This window comes from Apostichopus japonicus, chromosome 19, assembly GCF_037975245.1.
Source record: "Apostichopus japonicus isolate 1M-3 chromosome 19, ASM3797524v1, whole genome shotgun sequence".
Taxonomy (NCBI): domain Eukaryota; kingdom Metazoa; phylum Echinodermata; class Holothuroidea; order Aspidochirotida; family Stichopodidae; genus Apostichopus; species Apostichopus japonicus.
In genome coordinates, this window is record NC_092579.1 from 22872021 (window position 1) to 22891616 (window position 19596).

The following is a 19596-nucleotide window of genomic DNA, read 5'->3' on the forward strand; positions in this document are numbered from 1 at the left end:
CCCCCCCCCCCAGATGGGAGTTTCATCTCACGTATTAAAAACAATATTTTTTAATACTATTGTTTTGGCCGTCTTTCCTAGTTGGAATGATTGTTCACTATAAACGACTAACAAATATCAAAACATCACTAACCAGAAAGCAATGATATTTTTACACTGCACCACTTGAACTGCTTATAGTAATAAAACAAATATAAACTAACTAAATAGCTTTCGTAGCGATGAAGGACACCTTCAACTATTTGGCTAATTATTGCGCTGACTTTCACACCAAAACTGATACTAAATTTAATTGCTCTTCTGTCAGGCTATGCAACAGTTATTCCCACATTTCCTTATTACTCTAGAGAGTGAATTTTAACGACATCACCTGTGACTAACAAAAACAAACAAAGAAATATGCTGCTCGGATTAAACAAATACTCCCAGTTCCTGCTATTATTTTCTGTTTTTCTTCTGAGAAGACATACATGTATAATAGTTGATTCACCTTTGACCTAAACTTGACTTGTGTTAGAGCTGTACAAATGTACGCACACAAAGGTTCAAAGGAGCTGGATTGTTGACAGTTTTCTATGGCAGGCCAAAGCGGACAAATTAATTTAAGAAAAAAAAGTGTACAGAAAAATATCTCTGGAAATAGTTGTATTGGTATAAGGGCAATACGTTAGACCAATGGTGACCGTATTTTTATCTTTCTAGCATATTCACGTAGCGTATTATCTTTTAAACCGAGATACGCACCTGATGACCCACAAACGTTCCTCTGCATTTATACATTTGCTGAGGATCGAAAGCTGAAATAAGAAAGTGAGAAAAGGGAAGAAGATTAGAAAACGGATTAGTCATAATGCCTGATTATTGAATGTTCTCCGTAATCACCTTGAGAGACACAAATCTTTCTGGTTTCGAATTAACAATCGCTCACTTTAAGTACTATTCGACTCCAATCAGTTTGCAGATGCCCAGATCTCCAAAGTAGATTAAAGCGGTAGCCAGTTATTTGCAAATATTACACGACTCCACACAAAATGTGGCTTTAAACTCTACAATCATAAAGAGCAATAGTAAACCACCCCCCTCCCCCCTCAAAAACCCCCCCCCCAAAAACAAGAAAACAAACTAAAAGGCAAATAGATGCAGTCTGACAAACTAAAACTGTTTTTAGTTGTCAAAGGCCTAATAAAATTGATAAACGTCAGTTTGATAATGCTGTATAGCAGAGCGATAGACTAACTGGTGGGTGGTCTAATGTTTTGGGAGGGGTGGGGGGGTGGGTGGGGGGCTATCAAGTTTGGAGGTGGGTAGGGTTATTTCCATCGTAATTATACCTTCAACATTTACTAGTCACTTTTCTACCTATAACACTTTGACTGGTTTATAGTATCAACAAAATTGCTTAAATTGAATCACAAGATATATAAATATATCTATTTTTGCTTTGTTTTAAAATTTTATTGGACTTCCGTACATGATATATTTTGACATCTGAAGTTTGACATTTTATTGCGAATGAAACTGTCGTTAATGATCTAAGAAAATACACTGCAATTCTTTCTGATGAAATAAAATCTTGAAAAACAAAGGAAAAGAGAGAGAGAGAAAGAAAAGGGCTATGAAGGATTTATCTAGCATATTATCGTAGCAGATTTCTTCACAAGTCTGGTCAATCATGTGAAATCAAGTAAGAAACACCTATTTCATGCTTAAACCTCAGAACAAATATTTTCCTCAGGTTTTTCTTCAGGTTTCTTCTTGTCCAACCCTATTATGAATTTTTTCCCCAACTAAACTGAAGAATATATACCATGTAATTGAAAAGAATAGTTCAGACAAAAAATTACTTTTGAAATGATGACATAGGAACAAATTCCTATGCATCCTGGCACAGTTTGCATTCAGTTCCTACGTACTGTTTTCAGAGATAACGGTATCTGAAGTTGACCCTTTTTTTAATACCCAAAGTGAACTTGGGAGCAAACAGGTGTGATGATATGAAGCTCACAATGACAAACTTCCCTTTATGTTTTTCTTTAAAAAAAAATTACATCCAATTTCCGACTTCAAAAATTGAAATACATTTCAACATGAACGCACCTTCAATATTCAATGGCATATTTGTAACATCACATCCCCTCTGGGCAAAAAGTTGCAACTCTAGCCACGAATCCAAATGTCAAAACAATAAATTGAGAAAGAAAACAGTACATACTGTACTGCTGCCAGTGTACAACTATGACATCATACCTGTTTGCTTCAAGCTCCCTTATAGTGCAATCTGTGAAATTAGCAATCATCAATTATCTCCATATCTCGATAGGAATTGTATGCAAATTTCACTGGGATCGATAAGTATATGTGACTCTTTCCGTAAAAAAAAAAAAAATAAAAAAATACCCCACTTTCCCTTTTGATTGATCTTTTCAATTAGAAACCGCTCAAAATGAAAAGGCAAGACTTACCACCGCCAACAGCACCAGAGTTTAGTCGGGCCTGAACCATGGATAACTCGGCATTTATCAAGGAGTTGTTTCGTCTTATGTCCATCATTTCGTCCGAGATTCCCCTCTGCTGGTCGTCGACGGTGACTGCAGAGAACACAGAACCAAAGCGGTTTATACAAGACTGTTTGACATCATCCGAGATGTCTCTTTATTGATTTTTGGGGGAAGAATTGAAAGTCTATCCCAAAGCAAAATAAACAAGGAATAAAACATAGGATCCAATTTCACACGCTACTCACGCTATTCAAGATTTGTTTACTCGTGAGCAATTATTTTATACCTATGACTTTTACATTAATTGTGTTTGCTAAATTTTTGCAAAGTTATTTTTTGGGCAAAAGGAGTGGAAAAAAAAAGGTGTGAAAAAAAGGTGTGAAAAAAAAAAAAAACGTGTCAAAAGGTGTGAAACTCAGGAGACTGATCATTTGTGTTCTGCAGATCTATTTCACAGAATTGGAAGAGTTGTTTACTCCTGAGCACTAATTTGAAAGAATTTCTTTTTACGTTTCTTAGTGACTTTGCATATCCACGATTTTCATGAAGTCTGTTTTGGGGGGGGGGCGGTGGGGGAGGGTGCGGGATGGGTTGAAAGTCTATTTAGGCACTGGGTCAAAAGTGTGACAATGAGGAGATGTAATCAGTTGTGTTCTGCTGTTTCATACAATAGGCACTGCTGATCTGCAGAGACGATTTCAATGGGTTTGATGATATTTGATCCAGCCTTGAACTACAGCTGTTCTTTTTAAAGCAGTGCATTATGACAACAACAAAAAATTAACAAGATGAAAGACATTTCTATTTTCGTAAACAATTCAAGAGCTGTGTTAAATTAAAAATATTTTCTTTAACATTTAGATCCATGTTCAGATCCATGTTAATAGTGAAAGATAACAAAAACTGTCATGGTAGCAAACAGCTTTATAATAAAGCAATTGATTGAGTTGATGATTGGTTGTTTCATGTATTTTCTTTTCTAAATCCTATTCAATTACTAATAACATTGTAGCGCCTTAGTGTAACTAGACAGAGTGCCTAAGTAAAAAAGTCTGACAGTTTCCCAGTTTACTTTTGGCAAGTGATTTAATAATTACTAATGTGAAAGAAAAAAAATGTCATACAGGAATGTGTGTGAGCTAAAAAGGGACAAAGAAAACTAAACAAAAATTGGCAAAAATCAACTGTTCAACACTAGGTTTCTTATAAATTACTGTCAGAGATCATATACAGACCTCTCTGATTGAAATGTCGATCAGTTCAACGGCTGGAAATTGGAGAACAACAAATGTTAAACTAAACATCTGTACATTGAGTTCCACTCAAAGCAAACCTACTGAAAAGTTTGAGCTTCATGAGAAACCCAATATTCTCATATCTTAATTGCAGAATCAGGTCACTGGCTGTTAGGTCAATCAACCATCCATTACAAGCAGAGTTCGATAGGTCAGAGCAAATGACTCAATCAGTCACCCTAACTGATGCAGTCGGTCACTTCTATCAAGAAGTAAGCGTGATAGTTACCGACAGTTACCGACGGGCCGGGTTTGCAAACAGATAACAATTCATCCGTGTCGGATGGGAAGTGATAAATATTTGTCTTATGCCACCTGTGCTAATTAGCATTAATTCGACGAGTACTTCCATTCAACGTGAGTGTCAACGACCTGAGAAAAATGTGTCTGAGGGGAAGTCAATGGCCTTACTGTCAACGAACGCTTATCTCTTGGAGAATGTGTCAGAATACGCCGAAGTGTTGTGTCAGTCTCTGCTCTGTACTCATGGCAAATATTGATGGCTTGTTGAGTAAGAGCTAGGGATGGAGCGACGAAATCAAATCACAAACGGAATCAGTCGAGTGTTTATTTGGTCAGTGATTTCGATAACGTTCGAAGGAAATGATAAATAAATGACACGTACGTGCCAAGCGAGGCGAACCTACTACGCCTTTGAGGCCCAACTGACCTTTCGAAACGAGGTGCTGAAAGTACCTGCTTCCAGCCAATCACGATGCTTGATTTGGTCACAAGATAATAAGGACCAATCAGTTTGCAGAAACACAATTAGAGATCAACAAAGGCAGAGATAAAATGGCTACTCTGCATCATAACACATAATCAATCTGACAATGGGCAGCCACACGGTGAATATGTAATACAACACATCATGCTACTACATATACTGGAAATAGACTGCCAATGGACAAGGGTATGATTTGAGCTATTTGGGCAGCCATTTTAGCTCCATAGATTTGAGACTGTAGAGTATAATGAGAACACCATCAATAATGACTCTTTTCAAAGCAGTAAAGCTACTAATATATATAATATATGCTAATATACTAATATATATATATATATATATATATATATATATATATATATATAGATATATATATACATGTATATAGATATATATATATATCATTATATCTATATATATATATAATTATATATATAGATATATACATATCATTGCATATTTCATTGTTTCAACACAACTGTATGTTAGCCAAGCTATAGGTGATATTGTTATAACTGTGAACAGAGTATCAAATTCAAAAGGGGAAATTATTAGCTTTTCCTTTTTTTTTGTCCAGGTCTGATCAAGTCATACAAACTTGGGAACATACAATTGTACACAGATGTATGATGAACAGAGACTCATTTATTATGAGTACAGAATTACAGAAAGCTTATAACATACAACTTACCTACGGAGCTCTCCAGGCTGCCAATATTTTCGTCAAGAATTTCTATAAAATAGCAATGGAAAAGGAAAGACATTTATTAGATTCTGTGTAGAGACAGTCTCTAGATAGAGATTGGTACAATGATTTGGTCACTTCAGCTAACCAGGACAGTGATAAATATTTTCATCTTAAATTGTTACTTCTTTCCCTCCACCCCCTCCTTCCCCATATTTGAACTGAACAATAATATATCAAAACAAATGATTATCTCATATACATGTTGACAATGGCTCTTGCAAAATAGCTAAGGCTTATAGAAGTGATAGACATAACTTTCATGAACTCCTCCCCCCCACATCTCACATCATCCCAGCCAGGAGACACAAACCCATTATTAGTCTATGTGATTGAGATAACTGTCATAAGAAACTTTCCCCAAACAGCTAAGAAAATCAGATTCTATTTAGGAGATATCACAGACTGCATGGCATCACAGACAGACAATGGCATCACAAAATGACTGCTCCATGAGCTGACTTTAAACTAGGATCATACCTCCCAACAGGAGCAATATTTTCCTTAGCTGTCTCGGGGGGTGGGGGAGGGTGGGGTAGTGGGAGGTAGTTGTTCTTCACAAACGATCTCTGTCATATACGGTTAATAGGTGTTTGTAGCCTTATAATGCCATCGCTGTTTACCAAAGTCAGATGTTAGGAGAAAAAAAGCTTGTAAGCCAGCATATTAAGACTCATTAGTCACACAGTCAGGCATAAACAAAGAGTAGTTTGATATCCAAATATCTGATTTGTCATTGGTTGAATAACCATTATGACATTTTGGATGATTACAAGATACTGTACTCACCTGGTTTCTCATATTCAGTAAAATATTCCGATTCAAATGAAAAGCCTTTCTGGCTAACATGTTAAGTGCTCATAGAGTAAAACAAAACACAGCATTATGTACCCAAATGTTTGATTCTGATTGGCTGTTAATGACCATACAGGATTATGTACCCAAGTGGTTGATTCTGATTGGATGTTAATGACCATACAGGATTATGTACCCAAGTGGTTGATTCTGATTGGCTGTTCATGACCATAATACAGACATGTACCTGTACACTTGAAGCAGTCTCAGGCTACGTTTTGGGAAATCAAAGGACATTCACTTTGGTTTCTCTGATAATAGTATATAACATTATTCCAATTCAAAAAGAAAAGTTTAAAAGTGTCTGACAGTAAAAACACAAATTACCCAAACATTTTATTCCAATTGACTATTGAACCTGTTACAAGAGTCTCCCAGTGCATTCTGGGAGATACAATCTCTCTGTTTCTTTGATTGTATAATATTCTGTTTCAACAGCCTGTCTGCATGATTCAAAATCTGTGCTACATACTGGCAAAAGGCCAGTAGTGGATTTCGTCCCAATTGCCAGTCGAAGACAAAGGCACTAATACTTCTCTGACAGTAGAAATTAACAACATAACACATGACAAGCTGGTTAACAATCATCACTCCAAAAAAAATTGGCAATTATTTCTTTGCCTAACATGATCCCCTCATTACTGTATATTATCAGCAAATATTATAGGATATTATCAGCAAATATTATAGGACTGCTCTTATAAGCCAGTACACTATACTGTTACTGATACATGTGGAAAGTGCCTGTGAAGACTTGATTTTAAACCAGTAGACTTTTTTAAGCACAATTTGTTTTTGGCAATTTGTGAATTTTTAGAACTGGTCTGCCAACACACTTATGTCTTGATACAGGTCAGGTATGTTGTGTCAATGCACTTATTTTCTCCTGTTTCAGACAAAACTCAACCAATTTCGCCATAATTTTTTTTTAACGTGCAGCAAAAATGTTCTTGTGCAAGAAAACTACAAAATCACTTTACAAAAATTTTTGGGCAATTTGTGACTTTTTAGGACAATAATTCTGTCTTGAAACAGTTCAGGTATGTTGTGCCAAAGCACTTATTTTCTCCTGCTAAGGCTTTAATACATCACACATACATGACACAGTCTGCTATTACAGATAGGACACAAACGAGGTAAATCTATGCTGTCTTTGTTGGTGCTAATAACAAGTTTACATATATACTGTATACTCCATGCATTCATGTAATATCAAAGTAAAGATCAGTGAAAAACTCAAGCCAAGATAAAGAAGTTAAAGAACTCTGCAAATTTTGGGTACAGATTCTTTCTTAATAATCAAATACACTTTTACAAATGTACCTACAAAGAGGCTCTTAAAGACATTCCAGATCATCCCTAGAACAAGATACAACATGAGTTTTACAGAAAACCTTGTTTTTGCTTCCTTATGACGATAAGATAAATTTCAGACAAAACTCCACCAATTTCGCCATAATTTTTTTTTGAATGTTCAACAAAAAGATGTTCTTGTGCACAAGAAAACTACAAAACCACTTTACAAAAAAAATTTCCACTCACCTTTCCCCATTTTTTTGTGGCTTTTAGTCGTGAGAGGTCTGTATAAGAAATATTTCAAACGACTTTCCCCGATCGCCGAAGTCAGACAATTGTCCCTGATTCATACGCTATCAGCAGTGTGCCGTCTGTGAGCCAACCCCACCCAAGGTAATTAAATTTGTACTTTTTCTCAGCGTGTGATTAAGACGGATGAGTCTGTGAATTTTTTTTCGCTGGGGTTTGGCCGAGGTAATGTCAGTGACTCAGAAGAGGGATCACCCAACTACTACTATGGTGTCAAATTAATTATAGCCTTTTTTGACTTTTCCCCCAAGCCCTTTGTGCGTATCTACTCCCTCTGAATCGACGCAGTGAGCCGTGCGTCATGGCTGTATTGGGGCCAACTTTTGGGTGGAGACAGGAAATTAGATGGAGGGCGCTTAATGGGATTTAATTACTTAGAGAGAATCCCAAGCAAACGTTAAAACAAAGTTGACAAAGGTAACAGCTCGTTTCCTGCTCGCTGGAGTTGGTAGCAATACTCGACTGTCCACACGAAATTACATTTAATTTAAAAAGATGGAAGGGGGAAAAAAAAAAAAATTAGAAAAAAAAAAGAAAAAGAAAAAGTTCTGTATTGAAGTAAAGGGTAACTTTAAATAAGAGTAAAAATCAAGGTTTTAACTGTGCTAGTAAACTTTTGACAGACTCAAGACTATTAAAACGGATACTAATAACAGGAAGATATAACTGACTATAACAAGAATATGGACAGACAAAAAACTTGAAACTAAACATGCTAAAACAAGAGCACCAGAAGTCGCAGTAGTTCACACAAGATTTATTATTTGGACAGGAGTGTCTCAATGAATGAACCTATTTGGCACCTAAAATTTAGGCGGCAGCAGTGTTTACAACTCGCCAGCGTCCAGACACTATTTGAAAAAACTGAGTGTTCGAATGGACGGTGCATTCTGAGTGATTTACGCCTTCCCCTATTTTTGTAATAATTAAAACGGATACTACTAACAGGACAGGGGAAACAAACTAAAGAGAGAATGGGCAGACAAAAAAAATGAAAATGTCTGCAGTTACAGCCCGGAATAATTTATCCCGTATTGTATCGCAAAATGCTTTTTAAAAATTGGTCAAGTTGCTATATGACTCCAAATATGCATTACAGTTTTTTTTACTCGGAAACGATAACTTTCAAGAATTCCGAGACTTCCAAACTGCTACACAAAATTTTAACACTTTTACTATTTCCATGAGTTAGTGAGTTTATACATCAAAGCTGACAAAAAGCTTTGCAATGACAGCAAGACAAAAAGAAATGAAGATGGAACTGATTAATCAAGATTTCCATCTCCTCATGTGTGCAACAGGAAGTGGAATACTGATGAAAAAATTAATCAACTGTCCTTCCTTACCAGCAAGCACTTCAAAGTTCTATGAAGCTCATAATCTCAACAAAGGAAACCGTTTTTTTTAGACTTAAGTGAGGTTACACTTGTTTACTAATACTCCTTTACTTGTGCTGTGTCCCTTCCTAAAGTACACAACCTCAATGTATGATGAAAGAGGCTTTAAATGTTTTGACACGTTTCGTGAGTTAGTTCGTCGATCTGGTACAACAAGATGATTGTCGCTGTAGCCGTTACTGACAGGGCTGCCTGTTATGCGTTTGAATAAAAAGGGCTGCTTTGATCGGCTCGTAAAAGGAAAGAGCAAATTATCACTGTCTGGCCTCAGGCCCAACTTGATGAAATCAACAATATGACCAGAGGGCTCCTCTGGAAAGCAGTGCTTCTGCACTGAGAAGGACTACCCTCATTAAAGATGAAAATAATAAAAAAGATATCATAAAAAAGTCTACAATAAAACCAGTTGGAAATGGGCTGTATAATGAAATCATGTATGGACCAAGGAACCATTTTCAAACCATACCAACTTTCAAATACAATCATTTGATTTCCTTAGAGAGAAGCAACAATTCAATTAAATTTCTACATGAACACACAGAAACTCCACATCTTTTGGTTATTGAGAACACAAGTCACATTTCGCTGGCACTTATTGTTAGAAAAGTTTGAGTTTGTAGATTTTGAAATACTGTTCAATTAACGTATTAATTTACATAATTTACATGTACAACAGTGACTTGTACTGCATGACAGCAAATTAGTGTAAAAACTACAACTTATTTATCCATAGAAGAATTGTTGTTAAATATATCAGTATTTAATGTATGATGTCTCAGCGAATTTTTTTTTTTCTTCTTTCACCAATGACTAACCTCTCCTGTCCATAGATATCTCTTCAACAGGTCATCTCTGGGCTGTGATCTTTCCAGTGGAATTTTGGGACATAACTGGTTCCCTTTAAATGAATCTTGTCATTTGCCCCAACAACACTCACCTGTTTCCCTCTTCAGGGATTTTCTCCTGTGAGTCAATTATTTTTGCACACCTGTTTAAGACAATACCATTTTGCAGAGTATTTCTGAAACATCTGAATTAAATTTTTGTCCTTTGGGTGCCGACTCAGCCAGTTTCCCCTTCATGTGTTTCTCTAAAGAGTCAAATCTTTCTCACCAGAATGACATTTGAGTCCTTTTTTTGAGTTTAATATTTCTAGGTCACTACTGATGAACTTTTAGCTGAAAAGTGTTATCCTTTGGTTAACGACTCACCTAGTTTCCTCTCCATGGATTTCTCTAAAGAGTCGACTCTTTCGGACATTTTGCCCAGCATTGACCTGAGGAAATTGATTTCATCATCCTTCTTGCTGACAGTTAATTGAAGATGGTGGATTCTGTCTTCGGCGGACTGCAAGAATTCTTTAATGCCCTCGTAAGCACATGAGCCTGATGCCAAATGTTCAGATACCTACAGGTGAATGATAGACAGAACTGTAGAATACAATACAAAGAAAAACAACAGACTGCTGATTTAAACGTCAGGCCAACTTACTTTTACACATTCTCCTACACAGGCTCTTTAGTGGATAAGCAGTTTGCTAACAGTTTTATTTTATTTTGATTTAAATTATGATCAGACATGATCAAAAAGTAAACACTTGTCAAACAATAGGAAAAACAAAAGAGTACTGACTTAAATTATGATCAGACATGATCTAAATGTGAATGCTTGTCAAACAATAGCAAAAACAATATAAAACAATAGGAAAACAAAAAGAGTACTGACTGAAATTATGATCAGAAATGGATCTAAAAGTGAATGCTTGTCAAACAATTGGAAAACAATAGGAAAAACAAAAGACTGCTGACTGAAATTATGATCAGACATGATCTAAATGTGAATGCTTGACAAACAATAGGAAAACAATAGGAAAAACAAAAGAGTACTGACTTAAATTATGATCAGACATGATCTAAATGTGAATGCTTGTCAAACAATAGGAAAAACAATATAAAACAATAGGAAAACAAAAAGAGTACTGACTGAAATTATGATCAGACATGGATCTTAAAGTGAATGCTTGTCAAACAATTGGAAAACAATAGGAAAAACAAAAGACTGCTGACTGAAATTATGATCAGACATGATCTAAATGTGAATGCTTGACAAACAATAGGAAAACAATAGGAATAACAAAAGAGCACTGGATTGAAATTATGATGAGACACGATCTAAAAGTGAACACTTGTCTAACAATAGAAAAAACAAAGAGCACTGACTGAAATTATGATCAGAAATGATCTAAAAGTGAACACTTGTCTAACAATAGGAAAACAATAGGAAAAACAAAGAGCACTGACTGAAATTATGATCAGAAGTGATCTAAAAGTGAACGCTTGTCTAACAATACCGAAACAAAAGCGCACTGATTAAATTTATGATCAGACACGATCTAAACGTAAATGCTAGACAAACAATAAGAAAACAGTAAAAACAATAGGAAAAACAAGTAGAGTACTGACTGAAATAATGATCAGACATGATCTAAAAGTGAACACTTGTAAAACAATAGGAAACAATAGGAAAACAAAAGAGCACTGACTGAAATTATCATCAGACACGACCTAAAATTAAATGCTTGATAAACAATAAGGAAACAATTGCAAACCACAAAAGAAAGCTGAGTGAAATTATGATGAGACAAGAATATTTTTTTATAAACAAAAAAGCGCTCTGCACTGTTGTGAAAACAAAAGAAACACACAATCACCAACGAAGGCAAAACAGTGTTTCTGTTCTTTTCTGTGTTTTTATTTCCTCTTCTTGTCCTTTCAATAAGAAGGTAAAATTAGGTCAAATTCCGCTATCTTCCCTCCTCATATGTATTCCTTCATGATACACAAAGTTGACCCTTTCCATTTAACCTTTTAAATCTAAGTGATCTTTTTACAATATTTGATTTGATAATAATATTCCCAACAGTAATTTCGAGACAATAAATTGCTCACATTTTTAGATGCCTTTGTGATACTTCTGCAATTCCTGAACTGAGCTAGGAGTGGCAACTGTACTGTGAGTGACTGACTAATAGGGTGGGGCAAAAGTTTCTAGACCTTGTTGTCTTTTGCAGGGAAACGATTGCCAGTCCCACCTCCCCCTTCCCCGGACCACATTCATGTGAAGAGCTGTGTTAAATATGAATTTATTACATGACATCCATTAGATGCCTTACAGTTTGTATGTTTTACATTTGCCTGAACGATTCATGTTTTTAGAGCAGATGTCTTTACTTACAACTTACAATTTGGGACAGACAAGATTCTCTTTTGTAACCTTGTTGGTGTACTGATTGTTTGTTACATTGCTAAACATATAAATTGGCTATTTGATTTACAATGTAGCATCCTCTGTTATTCCAGTAGAAAACAGATTAATTGCCTGAAGAACGCCTGTTATTTTACAATTTAACCTTAGTGAGCCCTAACGACTCTTCATGGGGGGTGTACCAGGCCTAGCCGTATATGCATGTAACACTTTACAGCATAAGCAGTCTATTGCAATTATATTAGACCAGATTTTACCAGCTGAGTGCACACAGTTTGGTTGTACAGATGTATGTTGTAACGTAGCTATAACGTAGCATATCATTGCTTAAATGAGTGGACCCAAACACACCGATCTCATAAGAACATAATATAGGTTGTGTAATTTATATATAGTTATTTATAGTAATATATAGTTCCCAAATATGCTAGATAGTCAAATACTGGTCACTCATGTTTCAAATTAATGATCCATTTGCACACCAAGAATCTAAAAGGCTTTTCCCCTCTCTGGAACAATTTGTCAAATTAATTTTATCCATCCCCCAAAACCAATAATAATTTGAAGAGTTCAGAACCTCCCTGAGAATACTTGTGAAAGTTTTCACATCTTTTAAAATCACTAAATTTGGAAGCAATACTAAAGACCTGAGCTGATGCTGAACTTATTGAAACTGACCTGTTCCTTGGTTCCAACAAATCGGCAGCCATAACGTTGGTGTTCACATTTACATAAGTTACAGTACTTGAGATGTTCATCCAAATTCTGAAAGAAAGTGAGAGATACAAATCTGAAAGTGAGTGTTAATAATACCGAAAGTGTTAAAATACTCAAAGTGAGTTTCAAAATACCGAAAGTGAGTGTTAAAATACCAAAAGTGAGTTTCAAAATACCAAACGTGAGTGTTAAAATACTGAAAGTGAGTGTTACAATACCGAAAGTGAGAAATATGGCAACCCTAACTAAAGGTGAGTACTAGAATAAATGAGAAAGTCTTCAATTATTTCAAGTTAGTATTATAACAATAATACCAAACATGTTTTACTATGACTAAGGCCAATAAATCTGCACACTCTGACCCACTTTACTGTAACCATGGTAACACCAGTTACCATAAAACTTAATCCACCAAATAGTAAAGTTTTGTTTTGCAAATAAACATGATCCATGTTTCCAAATGATTGCCCTCAAGCTTGAAAAATTGTTTTATTTCGTTTTGGTCTTTTCTTAAAACTGTCACCTCCACATTCTCATCATTTACAAGAAAAGCTAGTTTTCCTATTTCTTTTATGGCTACAGTTAATTACTGTAATGAAGTTTGTTGTTATATCCCCATCCTATCACTTTAAGCTTGTGCTTTCATGCCTCTTTGTCTTAAGAGTAACTACTTACTTCCTGTTCCTGAGTTTATTCACCCCTCACTCATATCATAGTCCTACAAGCCCCCTTTATCTGAATTCCATGAAATCCTCATGCCTTGACCACAGATGACAACCTGTTGCATCTCATGTGTATAAAACTGGGGTTAGTCATAGCCCTCTCCTATGTGCCTTAGTAATTATAAGAAAAAGAGTTTGTGACCAACAGTCTATGTCACAGAGAGGTTATTGCCCTTCACAGGAAGTTGTAATGACTTAAATACTGTAGTTTTTTTAGAATGAAAAGAGACTCGCATTGCAGACTTCAGAGAGTGTAGTTTGGATACACTATTCTGGATCTGCACTCAGGCAACAATATTATCTCAGAAGAAATAAAGTTTATATTCTACAATTTTATCTATATGTCTGGAGTTTCTCTTTATCTGCTATTCTACCTACGAAATAATTGAGCTCTGAAATAATTGAGCCGAAGCACCCCAACGTAACAATACTAATCACTCAGCAGCTTTAATTATATACCAAGTATATACCATGTCTAAGGTGCAATATTAACTAGTATAAAAGATGTGTAAAGGTAAGTTGGCCTGACATTTCGATCCTAGCAGGATCTTCTTCAGAGGCTAAATGACAAGTAACAGTAACAGAAGGGACAAAAACACGCACAGAATACAGACAGGTTAATGAGCACGGTGAACACCATGAGATACATGTAAGGGGATTAGTAGACAAGGGATGGACCTTTACACATTCTATTACATAGGCTCTCTAGTGGATAAGCAGTTTGCTAACTTTTAGTGTAAAAGATGAATGATTTATAGGACTTACCATTTTAAGTACAGGAGGGCAATCTGGATTGTTCAGGCAATGTACAATAGCGTATCCACACTGGTTCTCATGCTCGCTACAAGACAGAAACCAAAACAGAGATGATATCAAAATTGTTTCATCTTCTAAAAGAAATCATCTTTTTCCATTTGTTTATCAGGGAATAATTTGCAAAATGCTGTACAATATGATCAAGTTCTCTGTACAAGTGTAAAGATGTATAGCAGTTTTGTACACAGAGTCTTTAGTATATTCAATGAAAGAACAAATCCAGAGCCTTTGAAAATGCTACACAAACTTGGAAAATACTATCAAAATTATTCCCTTATTATTCATTTCCATGATTTACTAATGCCTTCTCACTCCCCCCCCCCCCATGACAGTAGTGGGCCCTATGCAAAGCTAGGCTAATAATGTTTTTACATCATTAATCAATTTAGTTTTCAAAACATTTGATCCAGTCAGATACCAAAATGGAGTCAAAAACTTTGATATTTTTACGCAAAACAAAATATTTTATTTTATCAGTGTTTCTTCTTTGTGGTAAAGCTGTCTGCATCCCGTAAACAACAATTCTTAAACCAAACCCAACCTATGAGTTTTAATATGTGGAGACAAGGGACATCAATCAGTCTTGATTAATTAGTACTTCCTTCACTGAGATCAAAGATTACCCTGGTTTTGGCTTTGTTGGGATCAAAATTTCAAATGCCTTCCAAAAAGTTGACTTCATTTTACATATAAAATTCACCCTTTCATGGATTTTGATTTCCTTTGTGTAAAGAGTTCTGCAATTGTTCAAATAACTCCTCAAATTTAATCCTGTGTCTATCGTTTTGACGCTGTCAAAGCATGCGTTGATAAAGCAATCTTTCACATGTGTAAACAAATTGTCTTTTACGTTAAAAAAGAAGACGAAAACGCCAAAACCAACGATGATTTTCTTCACCTGCGATCTTTCAATGGGAATGTGAACGGGCAGCCTTCTGGATCCACTTCATACTTGTCCTTCTCTCCGTTCTCCAGCAGTTTGCAGCCGTACCTGCAATGTATTAGCAACTCCCCAACCTGTTCACTGACAGCGATATTTTTGACCATGACCGAAAGTTTCAAGTTGTCCACTGGACACTTGTCTATCGGGTAAGAAAATGAGCAAAAGAAACACATACGTGAATAAGGACGATTCCGATTTTTTTTCTTTCGATTATAGTATGCAGTCAAAAATGACTTGCAATGCATTTTTTGAAGATAATGTCATGAAAGTTGTGAATGTGAAATTAACTAAATTTGCTATAAACACTTTCATAAAATAACACAGAATTAGGACGACTTTGGGCAAACAGATATAGTTAGATACATTACAGAACCGAATTAAAATTAATACCAATCATTACTGCTTTTAAGACATTTCTATCAGCACTTTTACTTTTGGAGAATATAATGCTTCACCTTCGGAGGCTCATCGATCATATATATAGATAGACTAGGCCTGTGTAGCCTAACGTTACCATACTCACCCACAAGCCTAAATTGATACATTTTGGTATAACTTACGTATGGCTCTCGCGCAGGGGGCACCATTTATAAAGTCCAAGTGCTTTCATTTCTAAAAGGTTCTTAAAAATGGGCCCTGTACACTATAGGAGATGGTGTGGGTTTGGTGAATAGAATACCAGCTTCAGTCCAGTTAAACTTCTCTTTGGGTGGATCAAATGCCTACCACTATTTATATATTATTTAATATTATTTCAGTGTCTCCAAAGTTACAGCCAGCAGTGCTAATTCCTCAGTTACCTATTTGAGTGTATTTGGTTACAAAGCAACCTGAATTTGATGTAAGCAACTCGTCTTCGGCCAGAAGAGCAGCAAAAGCTGATTTTGGTTGTCCAAACAGAAATTTGGTCGTCTCTGACGATCGGACGACCGATGAAAAAAAAAATTGTCCTGACCAATATTGAGTTTCATAGCTTTAACAACAGTACTTACCGAAATGCCTTGAAGTAGCACAATGGTTACAATAGGTATGCTGGAAAGGGGAAAAAACAAAACATAGGAGCATTAACAATACTAGGAATTGATTGATACCAAATCATTAAGAGATAAAAGAAAGCAATTAAGAAAGAATAATAATAAGAAAAGAATATAAGTGTTCAATTATTAAATATAGGTTCTGGCTATGCATCTGTTCATCACTTTGTTATGCAATTGTCATGGCATTTTGAGAGCATTCGTAACGTAAAACAACAAACGATTAGAAATTTACCCCACACTGCGTTATGACCGGATCTCGGAATATTTTCTTGCACAGGAGGCAGTACAATTTGCTGTTTGGTTCATCTATAAATACGAGAATGTCATTTTGAGGCTGTCGGGACAAAAAAAAAGGAAAAAAAGAAATAAGTTAAAATGGTTAACAAATATATTTTATGACTGTTTAGGGTACAAACAGGATGATAATTACAAAACTTAATGAACTGAAGAAAGAAACAAAAAACTAATGAAAGAAAGTCAGAAGAAAACAGAAGAATAAATAAAAATATATAAATAAAAAATATCATAAAACAAAAATATTATAAAAAATATAAATGGTAAGCTTCAGAGCAGCTTTCTGAGTTGATATTCAAAGGTATTTTCATCCTAGTCCATAGCAAGATCTGGTCACAATATAACTCATAAGTGTGCTTAACTCATAAGTGACTAAAGCCAAGAAGTGAAGCAAGAATAATTTTTTGGGAAATTATGCAATCTGCTTTGACATATTTTTGGCATACTGCTATGAAAAGTGCCAGGCCGGCAAAATATTGAGGATTTAATCAAATTCATTGATTACATTCATATATTGTCAAATATATCAAGAAGGAAGTCTTAGTTTGTTTGATTGCAATTTTAGGCCAAGAAATACTCATATGTTTGGAAAACTTTCCGACCAAACTCAAAGAGCTGCTCTATGTGATGGTAAGATAATTAGCATTCAGCATTCAGTACCGTACATATGCAAATATGAATATGTAAATCATACGGATGGGAGGATCAGGGATGACAGGATGGATCAGAAAAGTGCAAAGTAAGAAGAGATAATTTAATAAAGCTTCAGGGAACTAGGGTTTTGTCAATTTTTGGTTTTCCGTGATCCATATATGGTAATTTTTGTTCATGCTAAGAAACGATATCGCTATAAATCGTAAGACAAAAAGGCCCACTCATTTTCGACGCACCGAAACCCAGTCACAGTGAGTCGTAGTCCCCACCGAGCATACGATCCTAAACATAGGCCAACGACAGTTATATGTGAGACTTGTTTCAGACCTCAGATTCATATTTTTGACGATTAATTTTGCAACCAACTGATAGGAAACGGAAGTCAAAAATTACTTCAGTTGTGAACAAAAAATCACAGTTAGTAGAAACGAAATTTGGACACATTTGCAAGAACACTACAAAGAACTAGAACACACGGTTGTTGGGAATGTACGGAATTGTTAAAATTCAGGTTTGGACAAGAATGCAAAAAAAAGTGCATAGATATGAGAATTGGGTGTAGGGGAGGCAGGATGGTGATAAGGAAAAGGAAAATGGTTGCAGGTGATTTTAACAGGCAGGATAAATGGTCTGTGGTAATGTAGTTTGGTTTTCAAGAAATCTACTGGAATCTACTGTCTGCTCTTTAGAATTGGGAACTTGCACTAAAAAAATAAGGTACTGTAATATAGATGGTCTCCATGGTAACACCATGGAGGTGATTCCCTTCACAGGGTTGGTAATACCTAACAAGTTTTAATGGTACATTAAAAAACTTTCAAAGGATCAAAACTGTTCACAATGTGTGATAAAGTGGCACATCATTTTACCAATCTTAAGCATCAGCACCAAGGAAGTGCTGGGTACATTCCACTACAGAATAGACTAGATGCCTTTATCAGCAAAGAATTGTCACTTCCTTTAAGCAGTGCACTGCAGTTTAGTAAATAAACTTAATTTATTTGCACCACAGGTTGAAAGGCTGTGCTTGGTTTTTTTCATTGGGGGAGGGTATGTGAGGGGGGAGTGTGGGGGGAGGGGAACAGGCAAATAAGGTGCTTGTAGGGAAATATGGAGCGACCGGGCTGACTGAGTATCGAAGGAGGTCACATGACAGGGATGCGATGAATGAATTCAAAACACTGTACCAAACATGAAGGGTGAACGGAAATGTACTGTACGGAAAAAAACAATTACATTTATTGACTTGAAAAGAATTAAACAATAAAAAAAAACACAAAAGGTTAACAATAAACAAAGAAAAGTATGCAGTCCATAAACCACAAGATGCAAGACATTTAATAATGCAAACCATCAGAGGGGGGAGGAAAACGGAGCAGTAATTAATACCTTGGTTGGAGAAGTGGGGGCAGTAGAGGCTTCCTGACAGGTAATACCCTTAATAGCTGTCTGAGCACAGCTCATTGGCTAGAAAGGGTCATCCAATGAGAAGCAATGAAAACAAGCAAAAATCAAGTTATGCGTTTAACTGCCGGCTAAGCTTACTACTAAAAAAAAAAATAATGTATGAGAGTATTTATTACACTAGAAATCTTAATTATTAAAATAGAAATATTAATCTGATTATTTTTTGAATGGCTATCCTCTACCCTAGATTCTCAAACACCTTAAGTTACAGGATCAAGTCTAACCCTGTGCTACTCCTCCATACACAACCCCCCCCCCCCCCCTCAGCTTCTTACTCGACTATTCATGTTTCAAACCTTTCACTAAATATTCACAATTATAAGGTTCTTCAACATATAGCAATATTCCAGTTTAGAATTGTATTATGCATAAACATTTGTACTTTCTTCTACCACCCCCCCCATTCCCCTCCCACCCCCCCACCATGGAAATTTGACACTCACTGTTTGGTCCAGGTTATCAAATATACTTGGTGTTGGGGTTCGCTTGTTTGTCGGTGAACTTGAAACCGCAAGACTGTTATGGTCTGTTGTGCCTGTAAAATTTAAAACAAAATTTGT

The 19596-nt window shown here is 35.8% G+C and overlaps 1 protein-coding gene across 4 annotated transcripts in view; it reads right to left on the reverse strand.

Moving 5' to 3' along the window:
- Positions 1-19596, reverse strand: part of LOC139960240 (E3 ubiquitin-protein ligase TRAF7-like) — a 46076-nt gene that overhangs the window by 13752 nt on the left and 12728 nt on the right. For 3 of the 4 annotated variants that reach the window (XM_071958441.1, XM_071958442.1, XM_071958439.1), the window contains exons 4-14: positions 19480-19571; positions 18959-19036; positions 16854-16955; positions 16577-16616; positions 15540-15723; positions 14591-14666; positions 13065-13151; positions 10334-10529; positions 5212-5253; positions 2463-2588; positions 745-797 (exon numbers count right to left, since the gene is read on the reverse strand). In XM_071958441.1, the coding sequence (XP_071814542.1) occupies positions 745-797; positions 2463-2588; positions 5212-5253; positions 10334-10529; positions 13065-13151; positions 14591-14666; positions 15540-15723; positions 16577-16616; positions 16854-16955; positions 18959-19036; positions 19480-19571 (1076 nt within the window). The remainder of the gene's footprint in view (positions 1-744; positions 798-2462; positions 2589-5211; positions 5254-10333; positions 10530-13064; positions 13152-14590; positions 14667-15539; positions 15724-16576; positions 16617-16853; positions 16956-18958; positions 19037-19479; positions 19572-19596) is intronic. The other variant, XM_071958440.1, reaches the window with a different exon arrangement.